Here is a 26411-nt window from a genome sequence, read left to right on the forward strand (position 1 = left end):
TTAAACTTGGGGCCAAGTAGATTACATATTGAACATCTGGTTGGGTTTGTGTTAATGGAGCAAGAGCAACCAGAGGGGGGGTTACAACAGGGTCAAATGGCTGCATTGAGCAAGGCGTTGGACTCGATGGCCTTATAGGCCCCTTCCAACTCTACTGTTCTATGATTCTGTGAATTGGGATGTGGGGGAAGAAGGGTTTACCCTTTTTCCTCCAAGTGTTTTGGTTAAGAACTTAAGAAGAGCCTGCTGGACCAGGCCTGTGGCCCATCTAGTCCAGCGTCCTGTTCTCACAGTGGCCAACCAGATGCCCATTATGGGAAGCCCAAAAGCAAGAACTGAGCACAGCACTGTCCCCTCCTGCAGTTTCCAGACACTGGTATTCAGAAGCATCCTGCCTCCAGCAGTGGGGGGACAACATAGCTGTTGTGGCTAGTAGCCATTTTTATCCTTGCCGATGAAATTTATTCTCATATATGCATGCACACCTATTTTTAAAAACAAAGCATATTTAAAGAAGAGGAAGATTCAGTTGTAGATTGCCAACAGCTCATCTGCCTTGGCTTATCTGGCTTTTTCCTAGAAGGTTTTTCTTCTCTCTCTCTGGATTTCAGACCCAGCCAATTGCTGGGATTGCAAGCAATTCCATTCAGGCTGCTGTGAGTTAACCCATGTCCCCTCTCTCTTTATGACCCATTTCCAGATGGCGTGGATGGGAAGCAGGCTCGCCGCACCCAGTCCAGCACTCCGCTTGGGGAGCTTTTTGACCATGGCCTCGACAGCTGGGCTTGCATGTTCTTTGTGGTGACAGTATACTCTACCTTTGGCCGGGGACCCAACGGTGTCAGTGTCTTCATCCTCTACCTCCTCCTGTGGGTGGTCTTGTTCTCTTTCATCCTCTCCCACTGGGAGAAGTACAATACAGGGATTCTCTTCCTGCCCTGGGGATACGACATCAGCCAGGTGGTAAGAATGACTTCCTGCCCCTCAGATTTCCAAAGAGAAGCCAAAGGTGGACTTCCACCGAGCATTTGACTGACTCTCTTACTTGTGTTTTGGATTTGTTTTTACTGGTTTGCTTTTCATGCTCCCTTGTTTTAACAGTTGCGTTTTAATGCTGGGCCCGAAAAGTGGTATATAAACGCTTATTTGTTTGAAATGAAGCACCAGAGACACTCTGGATGGGTTGCATGTGGGTTCAGGGATATGCAGTTACTGCACTTTCAAGGGGTGCATTCACAGAGTCAGACTTCCCCTGTGATAGGACAGTCAGAGGGCATTTGTGCATATGCGTTTGCCGCACATAGTGTGAGGGCTGTCTTATGCTAGTATAAAAACAGAGTTCCCATGCTAGGAAAGGTCTGTCTAGGCCAGCACTCTCTTTATGTGCTGCAGCAGCAGCAGTGCACCACGTCACACAGGAAAGTGTGCAATCAAGACAAGATGTCGGCTCCTCTCCCATTTTCATCCCACCGTTTGCCTAGTGGGAGAAGATTGCCTCTTGAACATGGAGGCTCCATTTTTGGTATTAGATCTCCCAGTGCCTCTTAACCATATTCCCCCATGAATATGGACATTCTGGGGTTTTTTAACTAGTTTATGCTAGAGGTCATGACAACATAAATGGGGCAAGAAATAAAGGGAACGTGCTGGTGGAGTTTACTACCAACCATCCAATCAAGGAGAAGACTCTTGAAAAGCAATTTGCCAATGTTTCGAAAAGGCATGATTTAGTAGTAATAGGGGGCTGCAATTACCTCTATATCTGTTGGGAGACAAATTCTGCCAAGCACAGCCCCTCCAAGAAGTTCCTGACTTCTGTTGGAGATAACTTTCTCCTACAGAAAGTGGAGGAAAAAACTAGAGGATCAGCTATCCTTGACTTGATTCTAACCAACAGAGATGACCTAGTGGATGAAGTGGCAGTTATGGGAACTCTGGGGGAAAGTGACCATGTTATGCTTGAGTTCTTGATTTTAAAGCAAGCACAAGCTGAGAGTAGCCGTATGCATACCTTGGGCTTCAGGAAAGCCAATTTTAATAAACTCAGAACAATGAAAAGCGAGATTTCATGGCAAGCACCCCTAATAAGAAAAAGAGTCCAAGATGGGTGGGAGTTTCTAAAAAAGGAAATTCTACAGGCACAATGGCAAATAATTCCAACAAGGAAGAAAGGTGGATGACAGCAGAAGAGGCCAATGTGGCTTCACAGAAAGCTTAGAGATGACCTGAAAACAAGAAATGACTGGAAGGGAAGACCACAAAGGAAGAGTACAGGCAGGTAGCACAGAATTTTAGGGATGGCATCAGGAAGGCTAAAGCTGAGAATGAGCCGAGGCTAGTGAGAGATGCCAAAAGCAACAAAAAAGCTTTCTTCAGGTAAATCCATAGTAAAAGACAGAGAAAAGAAATGGTGGTACAGCTACTCAGTGAGGATGGCAAAATGATAACAGATTTTCTTTGTCAAGAGCGGAAGTGCTCAATTCCTAAAAAGAGGGTCTATGACCATCCTAGCAAACATGAGTTGAAGGGACAGGACTGCAGCTTGAGATTAATAGACAAACGGTCAAGGAATACCTAATCACTTTGAACAAGTTCAAATCTCCAAGGCCTGATGAAGTAGTGTACTGAAAGAACTGGCTGAAGAACTCTTGGAACCACTGTCTATTAATTTTGTGAAATCGTGGAGGATGGGTGAGGAGCCAGATAACTAGAGGAGGGCTAATGTTATCCCTGTCTTCAGAAAGGGCAAAAAGGAGGAACCTGGGAACTACAGACTAGTTAGCCTGACATCAATCCCTGGGAAAATTCTGGAACAGATTATAAAGTGGTCAATCTGTAAGCACCTTGAAAACAATGCAGTGATTACTAGAAGCCAATATGGATTTATCAAGAACAAATCCTGCCAGACTAATCTGATCTCATTTTGCTGTGGACATAATATATCTCAGCTTCAGCAAAGCTTTTGACAAAGTGGCCCATCATATTCTGATTAGCAAGCCAGCTAAATGTGGGCTGGATGGAACAACTGTCAGGTGGATCCACAGTTGGCTACAGAAGTTTAAATGTTTTTAAAGATATTTTGTTTTAATATATTTTAGTCTGTTTTTAAAAAATGTTTTTAATGTGTTTTAAAACTTACTGGGCTCTTACTGGGAGGAAGGGTGGGATATAAATTTAATGAAATGATACGCAGAGTGCATATCAGTGGTTCCTTCTCAATCTGGGGGGAGGAAACAAGCGTGGTACCACAGGGTTCAGTCCTGAGTGCAGTGCTCTTTAACGTTTTTGTTAATGACTTGGATGTGGAGGTGCAGGGAATGCTTATCAGATTTGCAGATGATACAAAATTGGGAGGGGTAGCTAATACCCTGGAGGACAGAAACAGAATTCAAACTGATCTTGGATAGGCTGGAACATTAGGCTGAAAACAACACAAATTTAACAGGCATAAGTGCAAAGTTCTTCACCTAGGAAAAAGAAACCAACTGCACAGTTATAAGGTGGGGTATACTTGGCTCAGCAATACTACATGTGAGAAGGATCTTGGGATTGTTGTTGATCACAAGTTGAATATGAGCCAATAGCGTGCTGTGGCTGCAAAAAAAGCAAATGCTATTTTAGGCTGCATTAACAGAAGTATGGTTTCCAATTCATGTGAAGTACTAGTTCCCCTTTATTCAACACTGGTTAGGCCTCATCTTGATTACTGCGTCCAGTTCTGGTCTCCGCACTTTAAGAAGGATGCAGACAAACTGGAACAGGTTCAGAGGAGGGCAACAAGGATGATCAGAGGACTGGAAACAAAGCCCTATGAGGAGAGACTGAAAGAACTGGGCATGTTTAGCCTGGAGAAGAGAAGACTAAGGGGAGATATGGTAGCACTCTTCCAAGTACTGGAAAGGGTGCCACACAGAGGGCCAGAATCTCTTCTCAATTGTCCCAGAGTGCAGGACACGGAATAATGGACTCAAGTTACAGGAAGCCAGATTTCGACTCAACTTCATGAAAAACTTCCTAACTGTTAGAGTGGTACAACAGTGGAACCAATTACTAGAGAGGAGGTGGGCTCTCCAACACTGGAAGCCTTCAAGAGGCAGCTGGACAGCCACCTGTCGAGTATGCTTTCAGCTGGATTCCTGCATTGAGCAAGGGCGTGGACTCGATGGCCTTACAGGCCCTTTCCAACTCTACTATTCAAGAATTCTATGATCTTGTGGCCATAGCTTCCCCAATTGTATGAAGGAAGAACTTCCTCTCGTTTATCCTAAAACTACTTGCAATTGCCGTCAATTGCTTCTTCATGCCACCATGGAGGCTGCATCTCTAGAAAACAAAAATATTGCGATAGAGATGTCTACATGGGCTGCCTTCCTATTTGCAGGATCTGATCCACATACCAGAGCCAGGTGGCAAGGATGGTAGGATTGACCAGAAAGGTGGCCAAAAATGCATGGTTAATTAGCTATTGCATCCCATAAGCTGTGCGCTAGGATACTCTGCATATGCAAGTACAAATCTATATCCGAGTCAAATGTCAGAACTAATGCAACCAATAAATACTCATATTTTACAGATGAGACTGTTAAAACTGTTGGAATCAAAATGTTGACTTACCTACTGCAAATGACCCAGAGATCTACTCGTAGATTCTGTTCCCCCTTTATTTATTTATTTATTTATTTATTATTAAATATATATCCTGCCCTTCCTTCCAAATGGAGCCCACCCCTCACTTAGTTATCATCAAAGTTATCATAAAACAGCCGATATTATAATGCCGTTGTATAAATCTATGGTGCGGCCGCATTTGGAATACTGTGTACAGTTCTGGTCGCCTCATCTCAAAAAGGATATTCTAGAGTTGGAAAAGGTTCAGAAGAGGGCAACCAGAATGATCAAGGGGATGGAGCGACTCCCTTACGAGGAAAGGTTGCAGCATTTGGGGCTTTTTAGTTTAGAGAAAAGGCGGGTCAGAGGAGACATGATAGAAGTGTATAAAATTATGCATGGCATTGAGAAAGTGGATAGAGAAAAGTTCTTCTCCCTCTCTCATAATACTAGAACTCGTGGACATTCAAAGAAGCTGAATGTTGGAAGATTCAGGACAGACATACTCAGCGCATAGTTAAACTATGGAATTTGCTCCCACAAGATGCAGTAATGGCCACCAGCTTGGATGGCTTTAAAAGAAGATTAGACCAATTCATGGAGGATAGGGCTATCAATGGCTACTAGCCATGATGGCTGTGCTCTGCCAGCCTAGTCAGAGGCAATATGCTTCTGAAAACCAGTTGCCGGAAGCCTCAGGAGGGGAGAGTGTTCTTGCACTCGGGTCCTGCTTGCGGGCTTCCCCCAGGCACCTGGTTGGCCACTGTGAGAACAGGATGCTGGACTAGATGGGCCACTGGCCTGATCCAGCAGGCTCTTCTTATGTTCTTATGTTCTAAAGGAGTCAAGCGGGGACAGAACTCCTGAAGGGGGTCAGGCCCTTTTGCCATGTGCTGCTGAGCTGCTGAGCTGACAAATGCAACAGCTTGGGGCTTCTTGCTTCTTTTCATAGAAGTGCTCAAGGCAGCCAGGAGCGCTGCCCTTAATTAGCTCAGCTTTCTGCATATTTTGAATGTCTGTTAGCTCGTTGTGTAGGAGAAGCAGGTGACAGTGAAATCATAGCTCAGGAAGACAGGCATCAGAGTACTTGGGGCTCGGGTGTGGTCCCCACTCAGCTATGAAGCTCATGAAGTAGGGTGACCTTGAGGAAGTCACGCAGACTCCCTGCTTTGCTGGACTGGGAATGGTAAAGCATTCTCCTCCAAAGACTGGAAAGGGTCATGGAAATCATGGACAAGAGTTGCAGCAGATGCACCTTGAGTGCTAGAATTTCTGCATTGGCCAAGTGTGTTGCACTAGTATGGAATGAACTGAGGAAAAAATCAGGACTGTAACATTTTGTTGAGCAATTAATTTAAACCCCCTTTTTGAACAGTCCAGTGCCCTTGATAAAGCAGTAGAGGCAAAGAAGATATTTTCAAAAATTGCAGGGGATAGACACCATCTTGGAAGAGGCATTTTGCTTTCCTCCTGGTGCATTGGGGCAGTCTCTTCTGAAATGGTGCCTGCTGTGACGTCTGTTCTTTCCCCCCCTTCTGCTGTGCATTTTCATAGATGAATCTGTCAACTAAAGCCATCAACAATAATTGGCTAAGACCTGCAAGTTCCCCGCTGGCTTAATTACTTGACAGACATTATTGCCCTGGGATGTGGGGAAAGTGGATCATGTGACTTGTTGAGGCCATTGATGTGCATCTTCTGCCTCCTCTCCCTCTTTGTACTGAAGTGCTGCTGGGCAAGCGTTTCCCTTCTGTGCTTCCCAGCCTCCCTCCCCTCCCCCTGCTCCCTTGATCACTTTCTGAACAGTAACTAGCTGCGCTGGAGACTTGGAAAAGCCCTTTGGAGCCTGGATGTTTACAGCCTCACCCACCCCTGTTGACAAGGTTTTATTGACTTGGACTTGAATGTTTCCGTGGCTGAGCAGAGAGCTAAAGTTGCTTTCCCCACACCAAGCCTAATTCCATGTCCCCATCTGCACAGCGCTGCCTCATAAATTATATTTGGGAGAGACAGGTGGATGGATGTGTATTTGTTGATAGCTTTTGCAAGGGGAACCATAAGGCTCTTGGGGCAAATTTCACTCCTAGCAGCTTGAAGCCCCAGGTGTGTAATGAAGACGAGGAACTTGTCAAAGGTTCTTCTACCTGTCCAACTATGTGGTGTGTTTTGGGTCCCTCCCTCTCTCAACATGGCTAACTTTTTCATGTTGTGCAGATTGCCTGTGGAATTTAATCCCAACAGAGTGCTAAAACGTTAGGAAGAGTCCTGAGGGTGATCCAACTCAGATCCCTGTCCGGACAGTGGGACACTGGGATGGCCAGAGAACACAGTGTGGGAGCAGCCATGTGTTTTCACAACTTCTGAGCCAGCCCTTGGTTTTTTATACTTTTTTATCAATCGCATCCTCTGAGAAGCTCAGGACAATATATAAGGTTCTTACTTCCCTCCCCTTATCTTTACAACGATCCTGTGAGGTAGACATTAAGCTTTGTGGCTGAGCAGGGATTTGCATCCTAGCCCAGCATTCTGTCCCCTGCTCTGTGTTGTGTGCCTGGTGGTTGAAAATGAGATGAAAAGCAAAGCAGTTCCATCCATCAACATCTTGCCAAACAGAAACAAAACTAGGAATGACTGGTTGAATAATTCCTAGTATTTTTATAATTGGGGGTGTGTGTATATGTTCAGAGACCACTTCACATTGTCTTGGAAATCTTTGCAAGAACCATGTCATGCAGACCAGTGCAATCTCCATACTTCAGCTGAGGTGAAGAATGCCTTGCCCAGCCTTCACAAAGCTGGTGCCCTTCAGATATTTCAGGCTAGCACATCTGTATTATGCTGGGGCTGGTGGGAACTGTAGTCCAAAAAACTCTGGAGGAGGATACCAGCCTGTCAAAGGCTGGGCTTGACTCAGTTTCTGGCCTGGATAAGGTTTGAATCAAGTACTCTTAAAACTTATAGCCCACTTCCTTGGAGTTGCTTTTAAGTCAGGCAGATTTTGGTAGTAGTCCTAGTGACATTGTCAGAGGTGATCTTGCAGTGAAAATGGTTCAGGTGGGCCTGCTATTTGCAACCAAGATCGACTGTTGGAAATGCATTCACAGGGGCTGGGTAGTTAGGAGCGGGGTGGGGGATGGTTTTCTGGGGTTGTTTTTCTCCACCAGCAATATAAGCACTGGCTCCTTTGGATTGTGTCATAATATGTCCAAGAGCTTCCTGATGGCTAAGCAGGTTTTACAGAAGAAGAGCTGGTCAAAGGGGGCTCTCCAGCTGCTGCAGCTCTGCAGTTCTGTATCTCTTTCTGATTCCTTTTCAGACCATTTCGATAGTGTACATCGTGACATCCATGGTGGGAGTGGAAGCCTGGTACAATCCTTTCCTCTTCGATTTCTTATATAGAGATCTATTCACTGCAATGATCATTGGTAAGGTGCTTCCTCCTGAAGCCTCAATTTTTCTAATCACCACTTTGTGCCATAATCCAGTCTTTTTCTTTTTGTGAAATTGTTGCTATTTGGGTTTTATCTTTCTTTGCAGTGTAGAAATTGGGTCACAGTGGAGAAGCTACTGCCTCCAGAGTAGCCCTGTTTAAGATCAGTGAGGCACTCTGGAGCCAAGTGACTTGTGGATTGTGACCAGATTTCATTAAGGCCATTCGGAAGCAAATGGGTTATATATTACAATATTAATGAAAGGTCTGTCTTGCTTTTTATTTCTTTATTTTTCTGGCATTTCTAAGCACCCTCCTGTTAAGCTCCCAGGTGTCAGTATCTGCCGGCTGCACTGAGATGATTAATGGCGCTGTAAAACAATTAGCCGACAGCTGCCTAAGTAGGGGCTTAGTTGTAAAGCAGATAAGCAGGGAGAAGGTCAAGGGGTCTCAGTGCACATACCAGTTCATCTTCCAAAAGGCAAAGTCAGTTAACAGAGCAAAGGTTTGATATTCCAACAAGGTAATCCGGGTTTCAAAGCATGGCTGGCGAGGGTCTGACGCTGGCGTCTTGACATTGCTTCCAGTGGAAGGCCTCTCACTGCCTTTTAAGCTCCCCTCCCTGGTTCAGGTGCTAGCAATCAGCCCTCCGACTCCTGGGAGCTTGTAGCCTTAAACTGCCAGAACGCCTGTGTTGCTGTGCTACTCGCAGGCGTTTTCACTCTGCAGGGAGTGGAGGGGCCTCCTGTTCACTCCCTGAGTCTGACTGTGAGATGCTCCAGCTATGTCCTGAACATCTTCCAGTGATGGGACCTCCAGAGCTGCATCTTGGGTGCGTCTGCTTGTTCTCTCTCCTGGGTCTGCTGTGCCAATCCCCTGCTCCTCATCCTCCTCTGAGGACTCATCCAATGGAGGCATGACACCAGGACAGGTTATACAAACTAAGATGCAATCACAAAATAATGAGTAATCAACAAAGCAAGAACAATAAAAGTATAAAACAGATAACAATTGATAATATTTAGAGAGTGGATAACTAAAAATGCATACTTTCCTTCCAAAGCCCAGGTATATCTTAAGATGAAAGATGTAAATTGTCAGTGTCAGTCACACCTCTATGGGGAGGGAGTTCCTGGGGCCACAACAGAGAAGCCCTGTCATGAGCTGCTCACCACCATCCCTGGACTTCTGAGGGTGGCTGCAATACCAACAGGGCTTTTGCTTCTAATCTGCCAGTACCCAAACTGGTGCATATGGGAGGAGGTGCCACTTCAGATATTTGTGGCCCAAGGTCATTTAGGCCTTTATCCTTTAACATAAGTTTCCAGATCAGCAGTTTATTGAAGGCAGATTGAAATGCTGCAGATACTGCTGGCTGAGGCTGATGGGAGATGTAGTCCATAACTTCTGGAGGGCACCAAGTTGGCAAAGACTGTCTGTGATGAAGTCAGCAGAAGCAATGGCATTGTGGTATTTAAACTTTCAATGCTGGCGTCTGAGCTTGGAGTCGGAGAGCTGAATTTCCTGAAGCCTGGGGAATGCGCGTTCCTTTTTTTAACTGAGATTGCTTGGGCAGTTCCAATGAGAAGATGCAGAAGGGAGAGATCTGGGTGGGGTTTTCAGGGGGGGAGCCCTACAATAACTGCAGAGAGAGGAGAGATGGCTGCGTCATCTGGCACTGCATCCTTACTTTGAGCGGGATGTGTGCCTGTTACCTGTTCTAGGCTGCTAATTAAAAGCAGGTGGACCTTGTCCCAGCTGGCAGCTCTAATAGCTGTCGACATCTCCGTGTAGGTTGTATCAGCAACACTTAACTTTGGCATGGTTTAGGTAGACAGACACACCTCTGGTTGCTTGCGTGTAGGGAGTTGCCTTGTACCAGGTTGTTTTGCCATCCAGCCTTGTATTGCCTGCTTTGACCGGCAGCAGCTCTCGAGGTCTCTGGCAGAGAGAGAGGGATGTAACTCAGAGGCTGAACACCTGCTTGGCATGCAGAAGGTGCCAGGTCCAGTCCCCGTTGGCATGTCCAGGAAGGGCTGGAAAGAGACACTTCGTGCCAGAAACCCTCAAGAGCGGCTGCCAATCAGTGTAGACTGTACTGAGCTAGATGTGCCAATGGTAGTCTGGCTCAGCGTAAGGCAGCTTCCTCCATTCCCCACTGTCTGCTCCCACATAATTTTCATGGCTTGGGATTGAACCAAGCAGATGCTTTATCAATGATCTGCTGCAAATCCACACCTACTCCCTACCCCCAGAGATCTAAACGCCCTGAAAAAAAATATGGAAAAATGCCGGAAGTGGAGCAGGACAGTTTTTTCCTTCCCCCTCCCCCAGCCTTTTTTGTTTATTTTTGTAGTGTTTTTCCCCCTGGGTCTTCACATCTCTACTCCTCCCTTATTGCAGAAATCAGTAGTTTGCAAAACAGGCACCAGCCTTAACTTCACTATTCCTCAGCACTACTTACCTGCAGTTTCTTCCATGCCGCCCATTGACTGGCCAGTCCTCTTCCACTTTATTCTGTGCTGTGTCTGTGTTGGAAATGTGACATGCAGGGACCCTTTTCAGCTGGATGTTCCTTTTAAAACTTTGAGCCACTCTCGTATCTGGATGCACGTCTTGTCACATTTCCTGTACAAATCGAAGAGTCCTGATGGATCTGGGTGAGGGTCCATCTAGCCCACAGTCTTGCTTTCCACTATGGTCAGCTGTGTCTCTTTGGGAATCCTGGTGGGGCGTGAAGGCAATAGTCTAGCTGTCTCCAATCTGGTGCTCTCCAGATTTATTTATTTTTTGGACTACAGCTGTGCAGATGGGTTCATAGGAGCTGTAGTTCAAAACAACTGGAGGGCACCAGGTTGAGGAAGGCTGCAGTAGTCCTTTCCAGTTACTCCCCAACAACTGGTAGCAATTCTTTTTTCTCTCCATCCGCCACTTGATTAGAGACTGTTAGACAAAGGGGTGCCCAGCCTAATGCAAACTCATTCCTAATGTACTCTTTGGGGTCACCTACTGGCAGATGTGTCAACTTTAAAGTTGACAACGAGAACTTGTCTAGGATTATCAATACCTTGGCACAGTCATTAACCAAAATGGAGACAGTAGTCAAGAAATCAGAAGAAGGCTAGGACTGGGGAGGGCAGCTGTGAGAGAACTAGAAAAGGTCCTCAAATGCAAAGATGTATCACTGAACACCAAAGTCGGGATCATTCACACCATGGTATTCCCAATTATGTATGGATGTGAAAAATCAACTCCTTTGAAATGTGGTGTTGGAGGAGAGCTTAGCGCATACCATGGACTGTGAAAAAGACAAATAATTGGGTGTTAGAACAAATTAAACCAGAACTGTCACTAGAAGCTAAAATGATGAAACTGAGGTTATCTTACTTTGGACACATCATGAGAAGACATGATTCACTAGAAAAGACAATAATGCTGGGAAAAACAGAAGGGAGTTGAAAAAGAGGAAGGCCAAACAAGAGATGGATTGATTCCATCAAGGAAGCCACAAACATGAACTTAAAAGATCTGCACAGGGTGGTTCACAACAGATGCTCTTGGAGGTCACTGATTCATAGGGTCGCCATAAGTCGTAGTCGACTTGAGGGCACATAACAACAACATGGGCAGAGGCATAGTCAAACTGTTGTGTGGCCCAGAGGTTAGTGAGAACTTCACATGCTGCTTAGGCCTGTGAGCCTTCCAGTTCATCATTTCTCTTGATTCTGGGCTGGCTGCCTTTAGGGCTAGAGGCCATTTACACTTTCAGCTCTATCTTTAAAAAAAAAAGTGTCCCTACTGAATTTCAATTTGGGAGAAGGAAAGGTGGGATCTTTGTTCCCGTCTTGCTTGCGGGCCTCCCAGCAGAGCCGTCTGAGAACAGAAGAGAAGCCCTTTAGGGGCTCCGGCCAGTGGCCCATCTTGCCCAGCCTCCTGTCTTCACAGTGGCCAACCAGATGCCCATTGTGGGAATCCCAAAAGCAAGCAGGACCTGAGTGCGACAGGCCTCTCCCCACTTGTGATATCCAGGAAGAGGTATTCAGGGCATCCTGCCTCTGACTGTGGAAGGAGAACGTAGCTATCCTGGCTAGCACACATTCCTGGCCTTGTCCTCCATGGGGATGGAGCAGGAGTGGGGAATCTCCAGCGCATAGGCCATCAATCGTGGCCTATCCAGGATTCCAATTTGACCTGCAAGGCTGCTTTTCTGAAACCACGCCTACCTGTCTATCAGGTGATGTCAATGGCAAGTGACATCAGTTAATTGGAGGGTTTCTTGGGTGCAATCAGTCCCTGCAGAAAGTGGGGTTAAACACGCAGCCTCCCCACCGATCAGCTTATGAGCAGGGAGACTCAGTTCTGCTCAGCCTGATTGTTCGCACCAGTTCCCCATTGGGTTGATGCCTGCAGAAAGCAAGACTGACACACACCTTCCTGCCTATCAGCTAATGGGTGTATCGTTCTGTTGTGTCTGGTCGCTATTTTCCCCACCCCGGCGGGTCAACTTTGGCATGTGAGCGGGACCGTCCACCTGTCAATCACCTGGTATCATTATTACATGAGATGATTGACAGGTGATTGGTCCCACCTACCTGTCAATGTTGGTCCGAGGGGGTGGAGGGGAAAAATGTCTGGCCCACTTAGCCAAAACGGTCCCCCATGCTTAGGATGGAGGATGCTGAACTAGACTGGCCTTTAGCCTGATCTAGCTGTAGTCCTCTTATGTTGACACACATCCATTCATTCATTTTCATTCATGAAACCTCCAGAGTCCACAGTATTCTTTGTCGTTGCTGATTTTGGGGGTCTTTCTGTACTGCTGTAAGGAAAACAAAACACAGAATGCCCACAACAGGCAATATTTATTTCTGTAACGTGTCTTTTGGTCCTCACAGCATGCAAAGTGACATATATATATATATATATATAGTCCAGGGTGGCAACCTAAAGTTAAGGATCTAAAGTTAAACCACCACACCAGCCCCCAAAGGGTTTTTTTTTTTTTTACACAGCCCTTCTAAAACTCCCATAGAACTGGCCGTTCTAGAGCAGGAATTCAGCAGAAAAGGCCAGACCAGAGAAGGCCATCAGCCTCACCTTGGAGGGCAAAGATATTTCATATCAAGGCTTCACCTGTGGGTCTCAGCACCTTTGCCTTGATGTCTGGTCCTCCAGCTCTGCTTCCATTTTTCCTTAAATGGCAAGTCACAGGGCTGAGTTGTTAGTTGGCCCAGAAGATCTTTAGTGCTTCGCTGGTGGTTTGATGACTTTATGGCTCATTTGACTTAACTCTCAGTCAGATAACTCTCCTGGAGACAGTTCCAGGCCCCCAAGTGTTCCTGCTCAGCAGCCAGCAGCATCCCATGTAATGCAGGAACATCTGCTGAGTCAGACCATTGGTCCACGTAGCCCAGTACTGTCTACACTGACTGGCAGCCGCTCTCAGTGGTTTCAGATGGGACCAGCCTCCCAACCCTACTTGAGGATGCTGGGGATTGAACCTGGGGCCTTCTGCACGCCAGGCAGGTACTCTGCCCCTGAACTTTGGCTCTTCTCCCATAGCCCAGGGGCAAAGTTCTTTAAGGAATAAGTTCACCTCTTTAAACGTTGATAGGAAATACTGACATGCAGACAAAATCCAGAAGTCCAAATGTGCCTTCTGCGTCTTGATTAGCTCTGTTGGAGTAAGAACTGGCAAGCTTTTCAAATTGCATCAGAAGTCTCCGTTAGAACCCAGATCTCTTGTACTTAAAACAAACAGCAGCTGGTCCAGGAGACAACTTTGCCTTCCCAACTGTGTCTGCTACTAGACAAGAATGTGTGTCTTTTGTAGATTATTTCCTCTGCCTTGACACACATTTTCTCCTTCTGTCATCTACAGTTTGAGTTGGGGGGCTAGGACTGGAAGGGGCTGGGGGATTGTTGCCTGCGTAGGAGACCCCTTGCAAGCATGCCAATATCTCTGAGGAAAAGGAAGTGTTGTTCTAAAGTTGGCTGTTGATTTATTTACTTATTATAGCTAAGGTTTTTGAACTGAGCAGAGTTGTTCTCCTGGAAGGATATGTGACACTCCTTGTGTTTCCTTGCTCCATTGCACAGAGAGAATTGGAGCGAAACATGGAGGATGCTGAATGAGAGATATGAAGGCTTGGAAACAAACTGGAGAATTTGGGGGGAACCTGTGTCTTCTCTCCCCTCCCCCCCATTTTTCTGTCCCCCCCCCCAGACTTTCACATCTCTATGCTGAATGGGATGGATGAGTGCAGCTCTTCTTAACTCCGAAAGACGGGATATACTGGGGTGTAACATCCAAATTCAGGGATCTTTATGTCAAAATAATCAGAATAACTGGAAGGGAGGGACTCTAAAACCAGCATTTTCTTGGGAATAAATGCATGTCCTCACTTTAATGTTTTCTACGTCATGAATATAGGTTTGATGTGCAGGGTGTGAGTGTCTCTAAAAAGCAGAGCGGAGCTGCTGTTACCAGTCTGGATGAGGGCTGTAGGATAGACTTTGCTGTTTGTTGCCATCTTTACATAAGGGAATGTGCTTTTGGTGGAGTCTTAACCCTGCCCCTCCCTCTCCCTCCCTCTCTCTCCCATAGGTTGTGCACTCACTGTGACAGTTCCCATGAGTCTGTGCAATTACTACAAGTAAGTCCTTCCCAAACTCGGTTGTCAGCACTTTATGCAAACAGCCATTTTGCTGGGACTTCATGCCACATGGTGTCTTGCTCAAAAAGCAAAGTGAGCATGGATGCCAGGGGTGGGCCTTTACTTGTCAGAATGTAAATTGCAGGGGGGTGGGCAGGGAGATTGGCTGGCCAGTTTTTCTGATCCATTTGACAGGCAGCTGGGCCAGGCCTCTTGGCCAAAGCCACATGTTCCATTTACTGGCTTCTCTTACAGCCTTGCAGACAGGGCCTATCAGAAGGAATATATGAGGATCTGCCTTTCTTCAGAGCCAGGCTGATGTTGCTCCCAGCTGTCTCTCAAATTCCTTGAGTTTCACACTAGCGAGAGGTAGCAAAGGACCTTGCTGTGAAGCCTCTCCCTGCTGCCTCCTGCCTTTCAGAGCCTTCAGGAACAACACCCTGAAGCACCGCTCCTTCTACGAGGCGATGCTGCCTTTCCTCTCGCCGGTTCTGCTCTTCATCTTATGCACCGTTTGGATATTCCAGTCCCCATCGCAGATCCTGGAGACCCACCCTCGCCTCTTCTACTTCATGGTCGGGACAGCCTTTGCCAACATTTCAGTAGGTCCCTCCTCCTCTTTTCCTTCAAAAGACACATACACACAGAGGCGGGGGAGGAGGAGGAGGAGCGAAGATGCTTTGTCTAGGTCAGGAGTGGGGAACCTCGGGCCTGGAGACCAAACGCAGCCCCCCTCCAAGCCTCTCTGTCTGAAATTACATCGCCCTCAAAACTGGTTAAACACCACGGCCACAAGAGGATGTTTATTAAATAAGTAAGTAAGTAAATCATAATAAAAAAGAAAGCTAGTGAGAAGTCGTTGGTGTCTGCCGTCTTAGCAGGCCACCCTTTGGTTTAGGGTCAATGGATAAGGAACAGCTGAGTTTGGATTCTGCAGGTTAAACAAACAATGAAGTCATCAAATTCCCTTTCAAAAAAACCTCAAAAGTTTGGAAATCTAGGGGGAGACTCCCATCTGCCTTGAAGGAGGTGGTGGCGCGTCTCCTCCTTAGGAAGACCTCCTTGGACCCAGAAGTGTTAAACAACTGTCACCCACTGGCAGATATCCATTTTCTGGGCAACGTGCTTGAGAAAGGGGCAGCAGCCTGGCTTCAGGCATGCTTGGAGAAAGCGGATTACTTGGATCTATTCTAGTCTGGCGTCAAGCCTGGCCAGGGCACTTAAACTGCCTTGGTCACCCTGGTTGATGACGTCTATTGGGAAGGAGATAGAAGAGTGTGACCTCGCTCATTCTCCTTGATCACTCGGTAGTTTTTGACACGGTTGACCACGGTATCCTTCTGGACTGTCTTGAGGAGGTGGGGGTTGGTGCCCTGGGGTCCAGTGGTTCTGCTCATATCTCCAGGGCTGCTTCCACAAAGCAGTTATGGGAGGCTACTGTTCTGCAGTATGGGAGCTGTCCTGTGGTGTTCTGCAGGGTTCCATCTTGTGCCCCATCTATATGAAGCTGCTGGGAGCTGGCATTGGGAGATTTGGAGTGAGGTGTCATCAATATGCAGATGACATAGAACTCTGTCTCTGTTCCAGCTGAATCAGGAGAGGCAGTTGAGGTGCCGGTCCAGTGCTTTGAAGGGGGTGATGGACTGGATGTGTGCCAATAAATTGAGGCTAAATCCTGAAGAGACAGAGGTGTTGCATGTCCAGAGTTCTCATGTCCAGGAGGTGGGGAGACAGCCTGTTCTGGACAAGGTTGCACTCCCCTGGACGGAGCAGGTCTGCAGTCGGGGGGGGGGATACTCCTGGATCCAACATTGTTCTTGGAGGCTCAGATGGCCTCAGTGGCTAGGAGTGCCTTTTTCCAGCTCCAGCTGGCTCGCCAGGTTTGGCCCCTTTTGGACAGTACTCCATGCTCTGGTAACTTCCACATTGGATTATTGCAATGCGGCTGCCCTTGAAGACAACTCGGAAACTTCAGTTGCTCCAAAATGCAGCAGCCAGATTACTGGCTGGGGTAGCCCATTGGTTGCCATTTAGTTTCTGGGCCCGATTTAAGCTGCTCATGCTAGTGTTTAAACCCCTAAATGACTTAGGTCCCAAATATCTGAAAGACTGCTTCCTTCCCTACTCACCCTCTTGGGTGTTAAGATAAGCAGAGGGGGCCCTTTTGGTAGTTCCCCCACCCGTGGCCTGGAAGAGGGCATTCTCTGTGGTGTCCCCTAAGTTATGGAACTCCCTCCCCACAGAGGTGTGTTTGGCAACTTTGCTGTACAGTTTTAGGCGAATGCTGAAGATGCACCTCTTTACCCTGGCCTTTAACACCTGAGACATGTCTTTTTAGGACCCACCCTATTTGGGGATTTTAGGTTGTTTTAAAATTGTTTTAATGTCATATTTTTAAATTGTTGTAACCCGCCCTGGGACCTTTGGGTGAAGGGTGGGTAAGAGATGATGATGGTAGATTACTCTGCTTTTCTTTTTTTTAAGGGTAGGACAAACTCTTGGAGGAAGACAAGTCTATATTGGTGGCTATCTGCCATGATAGCTCTAGGTTGAACCTCCATATTCAGAGGCAGTGTCCTTCTGAATAAAAACACAGGGAAGGGCTGCTGCTTTCCTTCCTTGTCTGTTGGCTTCCCATTGGGGCATTTAGCTATATAATGATGGAAGCAAAATACTGGGCTAAGACCTTTGACTACATCTGCTGGTCTTATCCTGGTGGGTCCAGGAACAGGGTCAGCTGGAGCAGTGGAGTTCAGCCAGAAGCCCTAGAGTGGTGCTGCTGGAGCAGTAGAGTTCAGCTATGAGTCCTAGAAACTTCCTGATGGATTGGAGGTGCTAAATGGGCTAAGGCCTCTCCCCAACACTCTGGTTCTCCCTTGCCATCCATCCATCCTCCTAATGTCCTCGTTCAACCTTTCTTTCCAGTGTCGACTGATTGTCTGCCAGATGAGCAACACTCGATGTCAGCCTCTCAACTGGATGCTGGTCCCACTGGCCCTGGTCATATTCCTGGTGATGTCGGATGTGTTGCTAGAGAGCGAAACATTTCTCCTCTACCTGCTCACCATCTTCATTACCTTGGCACACATCCATTACGGTGTCAGAGTGGTAAGGGTTTCCACAGCATACACGTGGCGTTGAGCTCCCTGCGCCCCCCCTGCGCCCCTTCCTCCCGGTCTGTTGCAGTTCACTGGAGATCATGGCCAAAGTCTCCGAAACCTCCTTTCAAGGTGTGTGCTCAGCTTAGGTTTGCTCTTCAGAGACAGCAGCCGCTTTAGTGGCTGCCCACCTGAGACAGGCTGCGATGACAGCTGGCCTCATCTGTTGTTGTAGCCCCCTTCACCGTAGCCTAGATATAGGGCCTCACAGTTGTTTGACAGGCTAAAAGAAGCACAGTGGCAGTGGCAGGAAAGGCACACCGGGAAAATCATCCCCTTGCACCTTCCTCCCCATACAAATCATTCTCCCTGCCGCCCACCGAACAGCTGCGTGGCAGGCTGAGGGGAGTACAGGGTGAGGAGTGATATAAGAAAGAGGCCTGGCTAACCTGCTGAGGGCCCTGGGGAAAGCCTGCACAGACGACACACCTTCCTCACTTTGGATACCGCTTCACCACAGCGGTGTATTTTGAATGAAGTGACCTGAAGCAAATGCTTTGCAAGGAAAATGGGACGGTGTTGACTAGAGAACTTTTAGTTGAATTGATCCTCAGCAGTTTAAGATGACAAAAGACAAAATTCTGCCTTTTTAACAGAATAAGTCAGCCTTGGTTTTTAAGCACTGCCTGGTAACCAGAGGCTGCCTCTTGACAGGGGCACTGTCCCCACTCTTAATGCCCAAGAGCTATGGGGAGAATTGGAAGGGGCAGCAAAGGCATGGTGCAGTGGAGGTGGCCTGTGGAAGAGGGGGTTGATGCAGACCTGAAGGGGGGCTGGTGCTTGGGGGGGGAGGTGCACATTCAGGTGGCTGCCTTTGTGGCGGTGCCCCTGGCCATATTCTGTGTGATTGCCCTCTTCCCCTCCCAGGTGAGCCAGCTGAGTCAGCACTTCAGCATCCGCCCCTTCTCGCTACGGAAGCCCAGCTCAGATTGACTAGACGTGGAGGACAAAGCAGCAGCAGCGGCAGAGGAGAAAGTCAGCCTACAGTCTTCAGAGGCAGTGTAAATTCAGTAGCCTGTGTGTAAATATTCTTCAGCCATCACCATGGAACTAAATTTGACCCACTTTGGATGGTAACGGGCCCTGGCAGTGGCAGAGGACCCTTCTCTTTCCTGCCTCCTCCCCTACTGCCATCACACCAACTCTCTCGCAGATGTGCAGGCACTAAAGCCGTGTGGCAGAGAGGACGTCGCAGTCATGAGCATGTGCTAGGCGCCAGCAGCGTGCCCAAGGCAGGCTCCCAGACCAGGCATGAGCCATGCCACTCAGAAGCTTCGAGGAGACACCAAAAAACACTGGCTGCAGGGGCACTGGTGGTGGGAGCGGTGGCGGCAGCAGCTTTGGAGAATTGCCACAAAACACAAGTGGGTTACGCTGAGAATGTGGCCTGCAAAACTATCCCTGTGAACCAAAGGAGGAAAAGGCAGCCTGCTCTGTATCCTGAGTTGCAGTGGATCCAGTCATGCAAGAGGCTACTTGTGGAAAGGAAGAATGTACTGTGTTTAAGGGGCTTGCTTGGTGGTGGTAATCACATGGTTAAAGCATGACTAAAATGTAGTTTATGTTGTTCCCCCCACTTCACTCACTTCCTCCCTCACACGCACCCAGTTGTGGCATGTGCATGTTGATGCAGCAGATGATGTGTACTGCAAGTGCTTTGGGAGGAATTTTGCCTGCCATGTTTGAGCAGCTCTGGAGAGCAAAGCTGATCCACCTCTACTTATACTGCAGAATTGGAGTTGTGGCAAACAGCAGCGCGGCAGAAGAGCAGGAGGGAGGTCATTTCCAAGAACTGTTAGTCAGGCTTAGTGTTTGTGCGCACATCCTTTCAGAGCAGCACTGATTCCCTGTAGGGGAATTAATTCAACTTTCTTTCATTAAAAAACAAGAGTGATGTTGATTTCCATGCCCAGTTTCAGAAGATTCCTCTAACCAAGTGGCTTTTTCTTCTCTTTTATTGTCCAGTTGGAAATGTTGTGTCCAGCCATCATTAATCCTGTTTCAGTCAAGTGGTGGCAAAATTAGTGCTGATTTTTCTCTTCTGTTTGTAGCTTTATTTAATGAAGAAACCTTTGTGTGTGTGTGCGTGTGTGTGTGTGCTTGTATGAAGAGTGCAGCCTAATCCCAACTTCCTTGGAACGGTCGCACCTGGAAGAAACGGAGCACAGCATCGGATGTTCGTCTGTAATTAAGGGGGCTACACTTTCGGCTCAGTGGCTTGGAATGAGAGAGGGAACCTCCACATTGGCATCTCCTTCTTGTGGATCACACATTCCATTCTGTAGCAAGAGAGAAAAAAATTGGGAATTGTGAAATTACTACTTAACTTCTCTTTCTGTAAACTTGAATCATTATGACAACAAGCAAGATGTAAGCCAGTGTAAAATCCAGGAGTCAGTTCTTAGCTACTGTCTCCCTGCATCTCTGTAAATAGATCCTTTCTTTTTCTTTTTTTAATTCTCAAACTTTACTATAAATGCCATTTCTGGTGTGTGAATGAGCCAGGCAAGAGCTTATCCTGATCGCGAGTGATGCACCTTTCTAAAAGCAGCAGGAAACAGGACTGACTTCTGGGCATGGACTATAAAACAATTCTCTTTTTTGCTTATTAAATGAATGTTTTCATGCCTGTAAATGAATGAATCTGAGATGGTAGTTGGGGAGACTTTTCTCTCTTGATTTTTTATAAATTAAATGATTTTGCACAGAACAGCCAGGTGTACAGAGGAATTGAGACATGCCTTGAATACTTGACGCTGAAAGATTTGGAATGAAATGCAGTAATCAGTTGTAAATTTAAGAAATGGGGTACTAAGTTTGATCCTCCTGGGGTCATTTTCCAGTTCTGGAGGCAGCTGGTTCAGTAGGAGGGTCTTTTTTGTGTTTAACTAATTAATCATTGTGGGAACATGTGGTCCTCTGTTTCTCTTTCTTTGGAAGAATAGCTTTTGTTTTAGAAGCAGGGATTCTCAAATTGACAGTACTGTTGACACAGGCCAGTGTGGCATGAGAAGATGATGGCTTTTTACAGAAGCCAAAGCTCTTTCGACAGGAGATGTATGCATCATGTGCATGCATATTACAAAACTAATGATGTGATTCACTAAATTGTCCTTTAGGAACTGCCTTGGAAATATCTGTGCTCCCGTTGTACATTCCCAGAGGGATGCCAGGCCAGCATCCAGTTGACAAAGGAAACAGCATTAACTTACTGATGTGTTCCAAGACAAGACTGGCTTTTCTGTCTCTCAAAAGAAATTTGATTCTACTTTCCTATCTATCTAGGCTTCTTGATAAGACACTTGGTGCCAAAAAGACTCACTTCAATTTGAGGAAAAGATCAGCTGTCATTTTAGAGTGTTGTCCAAGTGAAAGGAGTATAGCATAGCATCTTCAGATTGAAAAGCAGGGAAATGGGTTTAATTTGTGCTGTTTTGTCGTAATTTTATTGCCACTTCAAGCTTGTTGCAATTCAGTGGGAATCAAATGCACCATTTATTTATTTATTTGTCTGTGGTGTGTGGCGCATCTTTGTGTGTGTGTGGTCATCCCAAGTATTCCTAAACTAAAGGTACTATGTATTGAAGAGGTGAATGTCTGCACACTGCGGTTCACTCTCCATATTCAGCAGGCATTTTTAAAAATGATTTGAGGAGTTGTTTCTAAATCCAATGTTACCTGGCTTCCTAGATTCCCTCCATGAGAAAAAGGGTCATTTGAGGTGGAGGCAGTCATTAACAGTTTCCTAAACCACATGGGCTACCTTTGCAAACCTCTTTTGCTGTTTGAAATTAGTACTCCTGGGCTTTTTTATGTTCTGAGAGCAAAATCTTTCACTATTTGCCTTGATTCACTACTGCCTTTGTCGCTGCAAATATACTGCTGGCTTGCTGACCCTTTAAGGCACACTTCAAAAAACAGTTCTTTAGAGATGTACTTGGTATTATGTGGGCAAAGAAACTGAACAGAGCAGGAGCCTCACAATGGTGCTCTGCAGTCCTGCAAGAGTCACACTGTGGTTGAAAGTGTTTGGTCTGCAAAGTGGCATATGCTGAGGGACAGTCGGCTTCTCCACCTGCGACATCTCCTTGGTAGGCAAAGGAAGAGCTGAGTCCAGAAAGTCCTTTTGGCAGTGCAGAAATACCTTCCATCTTGCAGATTTGAATAAGATGGACCAGAACTGGATGTGAACAGCCTGGAAACTTGCAGAGAGCTGGCCTAGAACCCAGACTGCTTTTGGCTGGTGTCAACCAGTTGGCCATGCTTTGAGGTTGCACTCATTGGCTGTTCCTCACCTTGATTTCAGAGTAGAGTGTGCAGGATAAGATTCTCCACAGAGCTTTAGATCAACCTGATGATGTGGCTAGGAGCTGTGGGTGTGTAATTCACAAGTATGTGTGTCTGTGTGTTTTTGTTTTTTAAGTGCCATTCTTCTAGGAAAAGTGTTCCTAGGAAGGAAAGTTATTTCATGACACTTTAGACTGGGGATGGGGAAACATCTGTGGCCCTCCAGTTGTGATTGAACTCTGGTTCCCATCAGCTCCACCAGTCAGGGCAGTGATCTAGGATGATGGGAGTTGTAGGGCAGCAACATCTGGAGGGCCACCACTAACTGAGCGCCCTGTTTGCGGTCTTCCCATTCAGCAATGGCTCCACCACCACCTGTGACTGGAGGCACAAGCTGGTCTGCCCTCTGCCACAGGCCCATCAGGCAACACAGTCTTTCCAGCATGGGCCAGGCCTTGGCCTTCCCCATGTAGCAAAGGAGTGAGATGGGCAACACCTGGAGCCACCTGGTACTATTTTCCCTTGGCAGGGGCCACAGATCTCACCCATGTAGACAACACCAAGAGGTTCTAATGTGGAAGAGTTAAGCTGCAATGCAACAGCACACGTGTGATCTCTCACAGGTTTTTTGTTTTAAATAGCATAATGCCTTACCCTGGAATGCAGGCAAGGTAAGTGCCCTTTCCAGAGTAGGTTGTGTCTGGGAGCAGGAATGACCCAGGTGTGAATTTTGGACCAATTAGGCTTCCTTGTTTTCTGGTATTTTTCTAGAAGCTAACTTTTAGGCTATAAAGTACAAGATGGGTGTGGAATCATCCATTCTTTGGGGGGGGCACATTTTAGGCAAGTAGCTTTGGTTGCTCCTGTTCTTGTCCCCCTCTATGGGAGGGCAAACTTTTGAGTCCCTTGCAAGCATTTGGACCTCTGCAGGGGTGCCCCTGGCTTCCTTGGTGCTCTCTGCCAGGAAGGACCTTCCCACTCTTGACCAGAGGGGTCTCTGACTGGTATTCTGTGAAGCATTGGGTCCACCAGACCTGGTCAAGAGCTGGATGCGTCAAAGCAAACAGATTATACAGATGATGATGATTAGTGAAAGGAAATTGCAATAGGAAAACTGTACATTTGTCACTGCAGGTCTCCCCACAACCCTGCATTCTTCATCAGGGTTCATGTCTGTCTTGTACGTTGTAGGAGGTTGACAGTCTTGCAATGGATTTGAATTCTAATCCACGAAATGCTATTACTGGTAAATATTTATTGTATTTAAAAAAAACTTCAAAACCCTATTATGAAATAAAATGCCAATAAATTTTTTTCCAAACTTTGTAACATCTCTTGGTCTCCCCATCTCTGAGTGGGCGTTTCTGTTGAAAACTATTCGGGGTGGGGCTCTTACTAAAAAACTGGGGGGGTTAACAAAACAGCTGGAAGATTAGACAAATTCATGGAGGACAGGGCTATCAATGGCTACTAGCCATGATGGCTGTGCTCTGCCACCCTAGTCAGGCAGCATGCTTCTGAAAACCAGTTGCCGGAAGCCTCAGGAGGGGAGAGTGTTCTTGCACTCGGGTCCTGCTTGCGGGCTTCCCCCAGGCACCTGGTTGGCCACTGTGAGAACAGGATGCTGGACTAGATGGGCCACTGGCCTGATCCAGCAGGCTCTTCTTATGTTCTTATGACTAGGACCTGGGAGCAGGGCTGGATTAAGGCCAGCTGATGCCCTAAGCACAGCCCAACAATGGTGCCCCCCTTGGCCCTTCCATTGCTTAACTGACAAGCCATTAAGACTCAATAAGTGCTGAAGGTGAAATAAGAGATTGAAAATTCAGTTTTCTTCCAGGCCAGACCCCACAACTATATTAAATAAAAACTTTTTTAATTTTTTTTATTTAACACTAAATAGCAGTAAGCAATGTAAGCTAATTATTTACTTATAACTAGGGCAACAAAAAATGCAAATTTTCAACACTTTTTGCCAGTTTTCTCTTTTGTGCACTACTTAATTGAACGAATTCCATCTTGGGGTCTGAAAATACAGAAGCAAAAATTTTAAAAGCCACAAAAGAATATGGGTCATATTTATTTATTTATTTATTTTAATTTTTTTTTAATTCAAAGTTTCAAAAAACAAAACAAAACAAAAACAAATTAATAACTAATACAATAAAATAAAATGTTGACTTCCGATTTGTCGCAGATCAGTTATAGGTCTATAATATATAACAAACCTGTCTCTTAATATATTACAAAATCACTTTCCTCCAGTAGTTATCCTAATTAATCATCAAATCTCATTAACATCACTTTATTCTTTCCGCAAAAAGTCAAAGAGAGGTTTCCAGTCCTTGAGAAATATATCCATCGATTTTTCTCCAAATAAACATGTCGATTAATCCATCTCATCAAGTCTGCTAGGTCCAGTAATTTCAATAGCCACTCTTCCATTATCAGTGTTAATTCCATCTTCCATCCTTGCATCCATAATAATCTTGCTGTCATAGTCATATAATAAGAGTCTGATGGGAATTTCCTTCCTCACAAATATTTCCTTGCCATCAATTCTGAATGTGTTACTGAAATGTTGTTATAAAGTCATATCTCTGTTCCTCTTTTTTATGAAATGCACTAGCACATCTCTTGAGAGTTTTTCCATTGTCACATATCTGTAATTCTATAAATTTTCTCTATTTCAAGCTCCATCACATCATTCCAGTCCAGAAATTTTTTCGAAACATTGATAGCTTTATCTCTGATATCTTCATCAATTTCTTCAGGGACAACGCTGAATTCCAAACAGTAATCTTTATCTCTAAGGTCCATAAACTCCAAATCTTTTTCCAGTTCCACATTTGATATATCTGTTCCAATCTCCAGGACTTGCATCTTCCCTTTAATTTTTCTTTCTTCTTCTATTGCTTGTCTAGTTATATCTTTGATCTCATCAACCTCCTCTCTCATAAAATCCCTATTTCTTTCAGCTCCTGTTTCATTTTGCCAAATTCAATTTTCATCTCTTGTTTGCCATGTCTAAGTTCTTGTTTCGTTATCTCAATCTCATCCATTATTTTCTGAAACATATTTACTTCCAGGGTCTCAACCACTTTCTTAATTGTCATTTTTAAAACCAAGAAGAAGAAGAAAAACCTTCAATTTCCAATATAGCACTATTCCCAAGCAAAGAGCAATTTATTTGTTTTTCCAGCAACAAAGGAGTTAATATTCCAAACCTGATGACATCATAATGTAGACAGCACAAACTGCCTTATCTCTTATGTGTCCAAGAATGCAAAACAAATTTAGTTCACAGCATCCAAATAGTTAGTGGCATAAAGAACAAGCAGATTCGTCAAAATGAAGTAGACCAGAAAAAATAGTCCCAGACATATAATACTCAAAAGTTCATATAAATCAAAATTTTTCTCCTCAGATTAGATATCTCTCATCCGTTTGTATCTTTATCATTCTCAATTCCAGGCCAGCTTTTTGCAATAAAAACAAAGATAAGCTATTTCGATTTCCTTCCGCCTTAATTCTGTGTATAAAAGAGAAAAGTTATAACTCACCCAGGGATTCTTTACTGCTGATTCTTTTAACAAATCTCTTTTACTGCAACAATTTAAGCCAAATGATAAGGATAGAAAGAAGAATGCTTGCCTGTTAAAATCTGTTTTTCTTTGAAGAAAAGAAAAACGTCTCGCTTAATCAGTTTGAGCTTGCTTGAAATTCCTTGGCTTCGTCCGACGTTGCTGGCTGGTCCTTCGTTCATAGGCAATCCTAATGAATTCAAGTCCCCCAACAAACACAACAAAGCTTGTGATCTCTTTGTTTCTCCCTTGCCTGGGAGAAAGTTTTTACCAGTCAAAAAAAACCTTTTGACTGGTTTTAAAACTGAAAAAGCTTCCTCTGAGACGAGAGCTCGTCTCAGAGGCAGGCACAAACGAAGCAATCCTTCCCGGAAGTCCGGGTCATATATATTTATAATGATTAGAAAAACACTGAAATTCATGCAGAAAAACATTGGTAAGACAGTCAAACATACCAAACTTTAGGTCTGTGTCTGACACCTTCAAACTTTTGAGCTTTAGTCACTCACCATACCAAAGAAAATGTTTTTTTAGCAATTTAGATTAAAGTCGAACACAGCAGATAAGAATTACAAAAAATTCGACTAAAGTCGAGTGTGGCAGTGAAAGAGTTGAGAGTTAAGGGCATGATAGCTAGGGGAAAAAACTGGTGCCCCCCTTCCCTTGGTGCCCTAAGCACGTGCTTATT

The 26411-nt window shown here is 45.6% G+C and overlaps 1 protein-coding gene across 2 annotated transcripts in view; it reads left to right on the forward strand.

Annotated features, from left to right (window-relative positions):
* The window catches only part of SELENOI (selenoprotein I), a 53485-nt gene extending 30017 nt beyond the window's left edge, over positions 1-23468 (forward strand). The window contains exons 5-10 of one of the 2 annotated variants that reach the window (XM_061625907.1): positions 701-963; positions 7925-8033; positions 14646-14694; positions 15116-15296; positions 17620-17802; positions 18720-18785. In XM_061625907.1, coding sequence (XP_061481891.1) covers positions 701-963; positions 7925-8033; positions 14646-14694; positions 15116-15296; positions 17620-17802; positions 18720-18785 — 851 coding nt within the window. Of the gene's footprint in view, positions 1-700; positions 964-7924; positions 8034-14645; positions 14695-15115; positions 15297-17619; positions 17803-18719 lie in introns of both variants that reach the window. The other variant, XM_061625906.1, reaches the window with a different exon arrangement.
* Positions 23469-26411: the final 2943 nt, after the last annotated feature.

The sequence above is a fragment of the Rhineura floridana genome, chromosome 4, assembly GCF_030035675.1.
Source record: "Rhineura floridana isolate rRhiFlo1 chromosome 4, rRhiFlo1.hap2, whole genome shotgun sequence".
Lineage (NCBI taxonomy): Eukaryota > Metazoa > Chordata > Lepidosauria > Squamata > Rhineuridae > Rhineura > Rhineura floridana.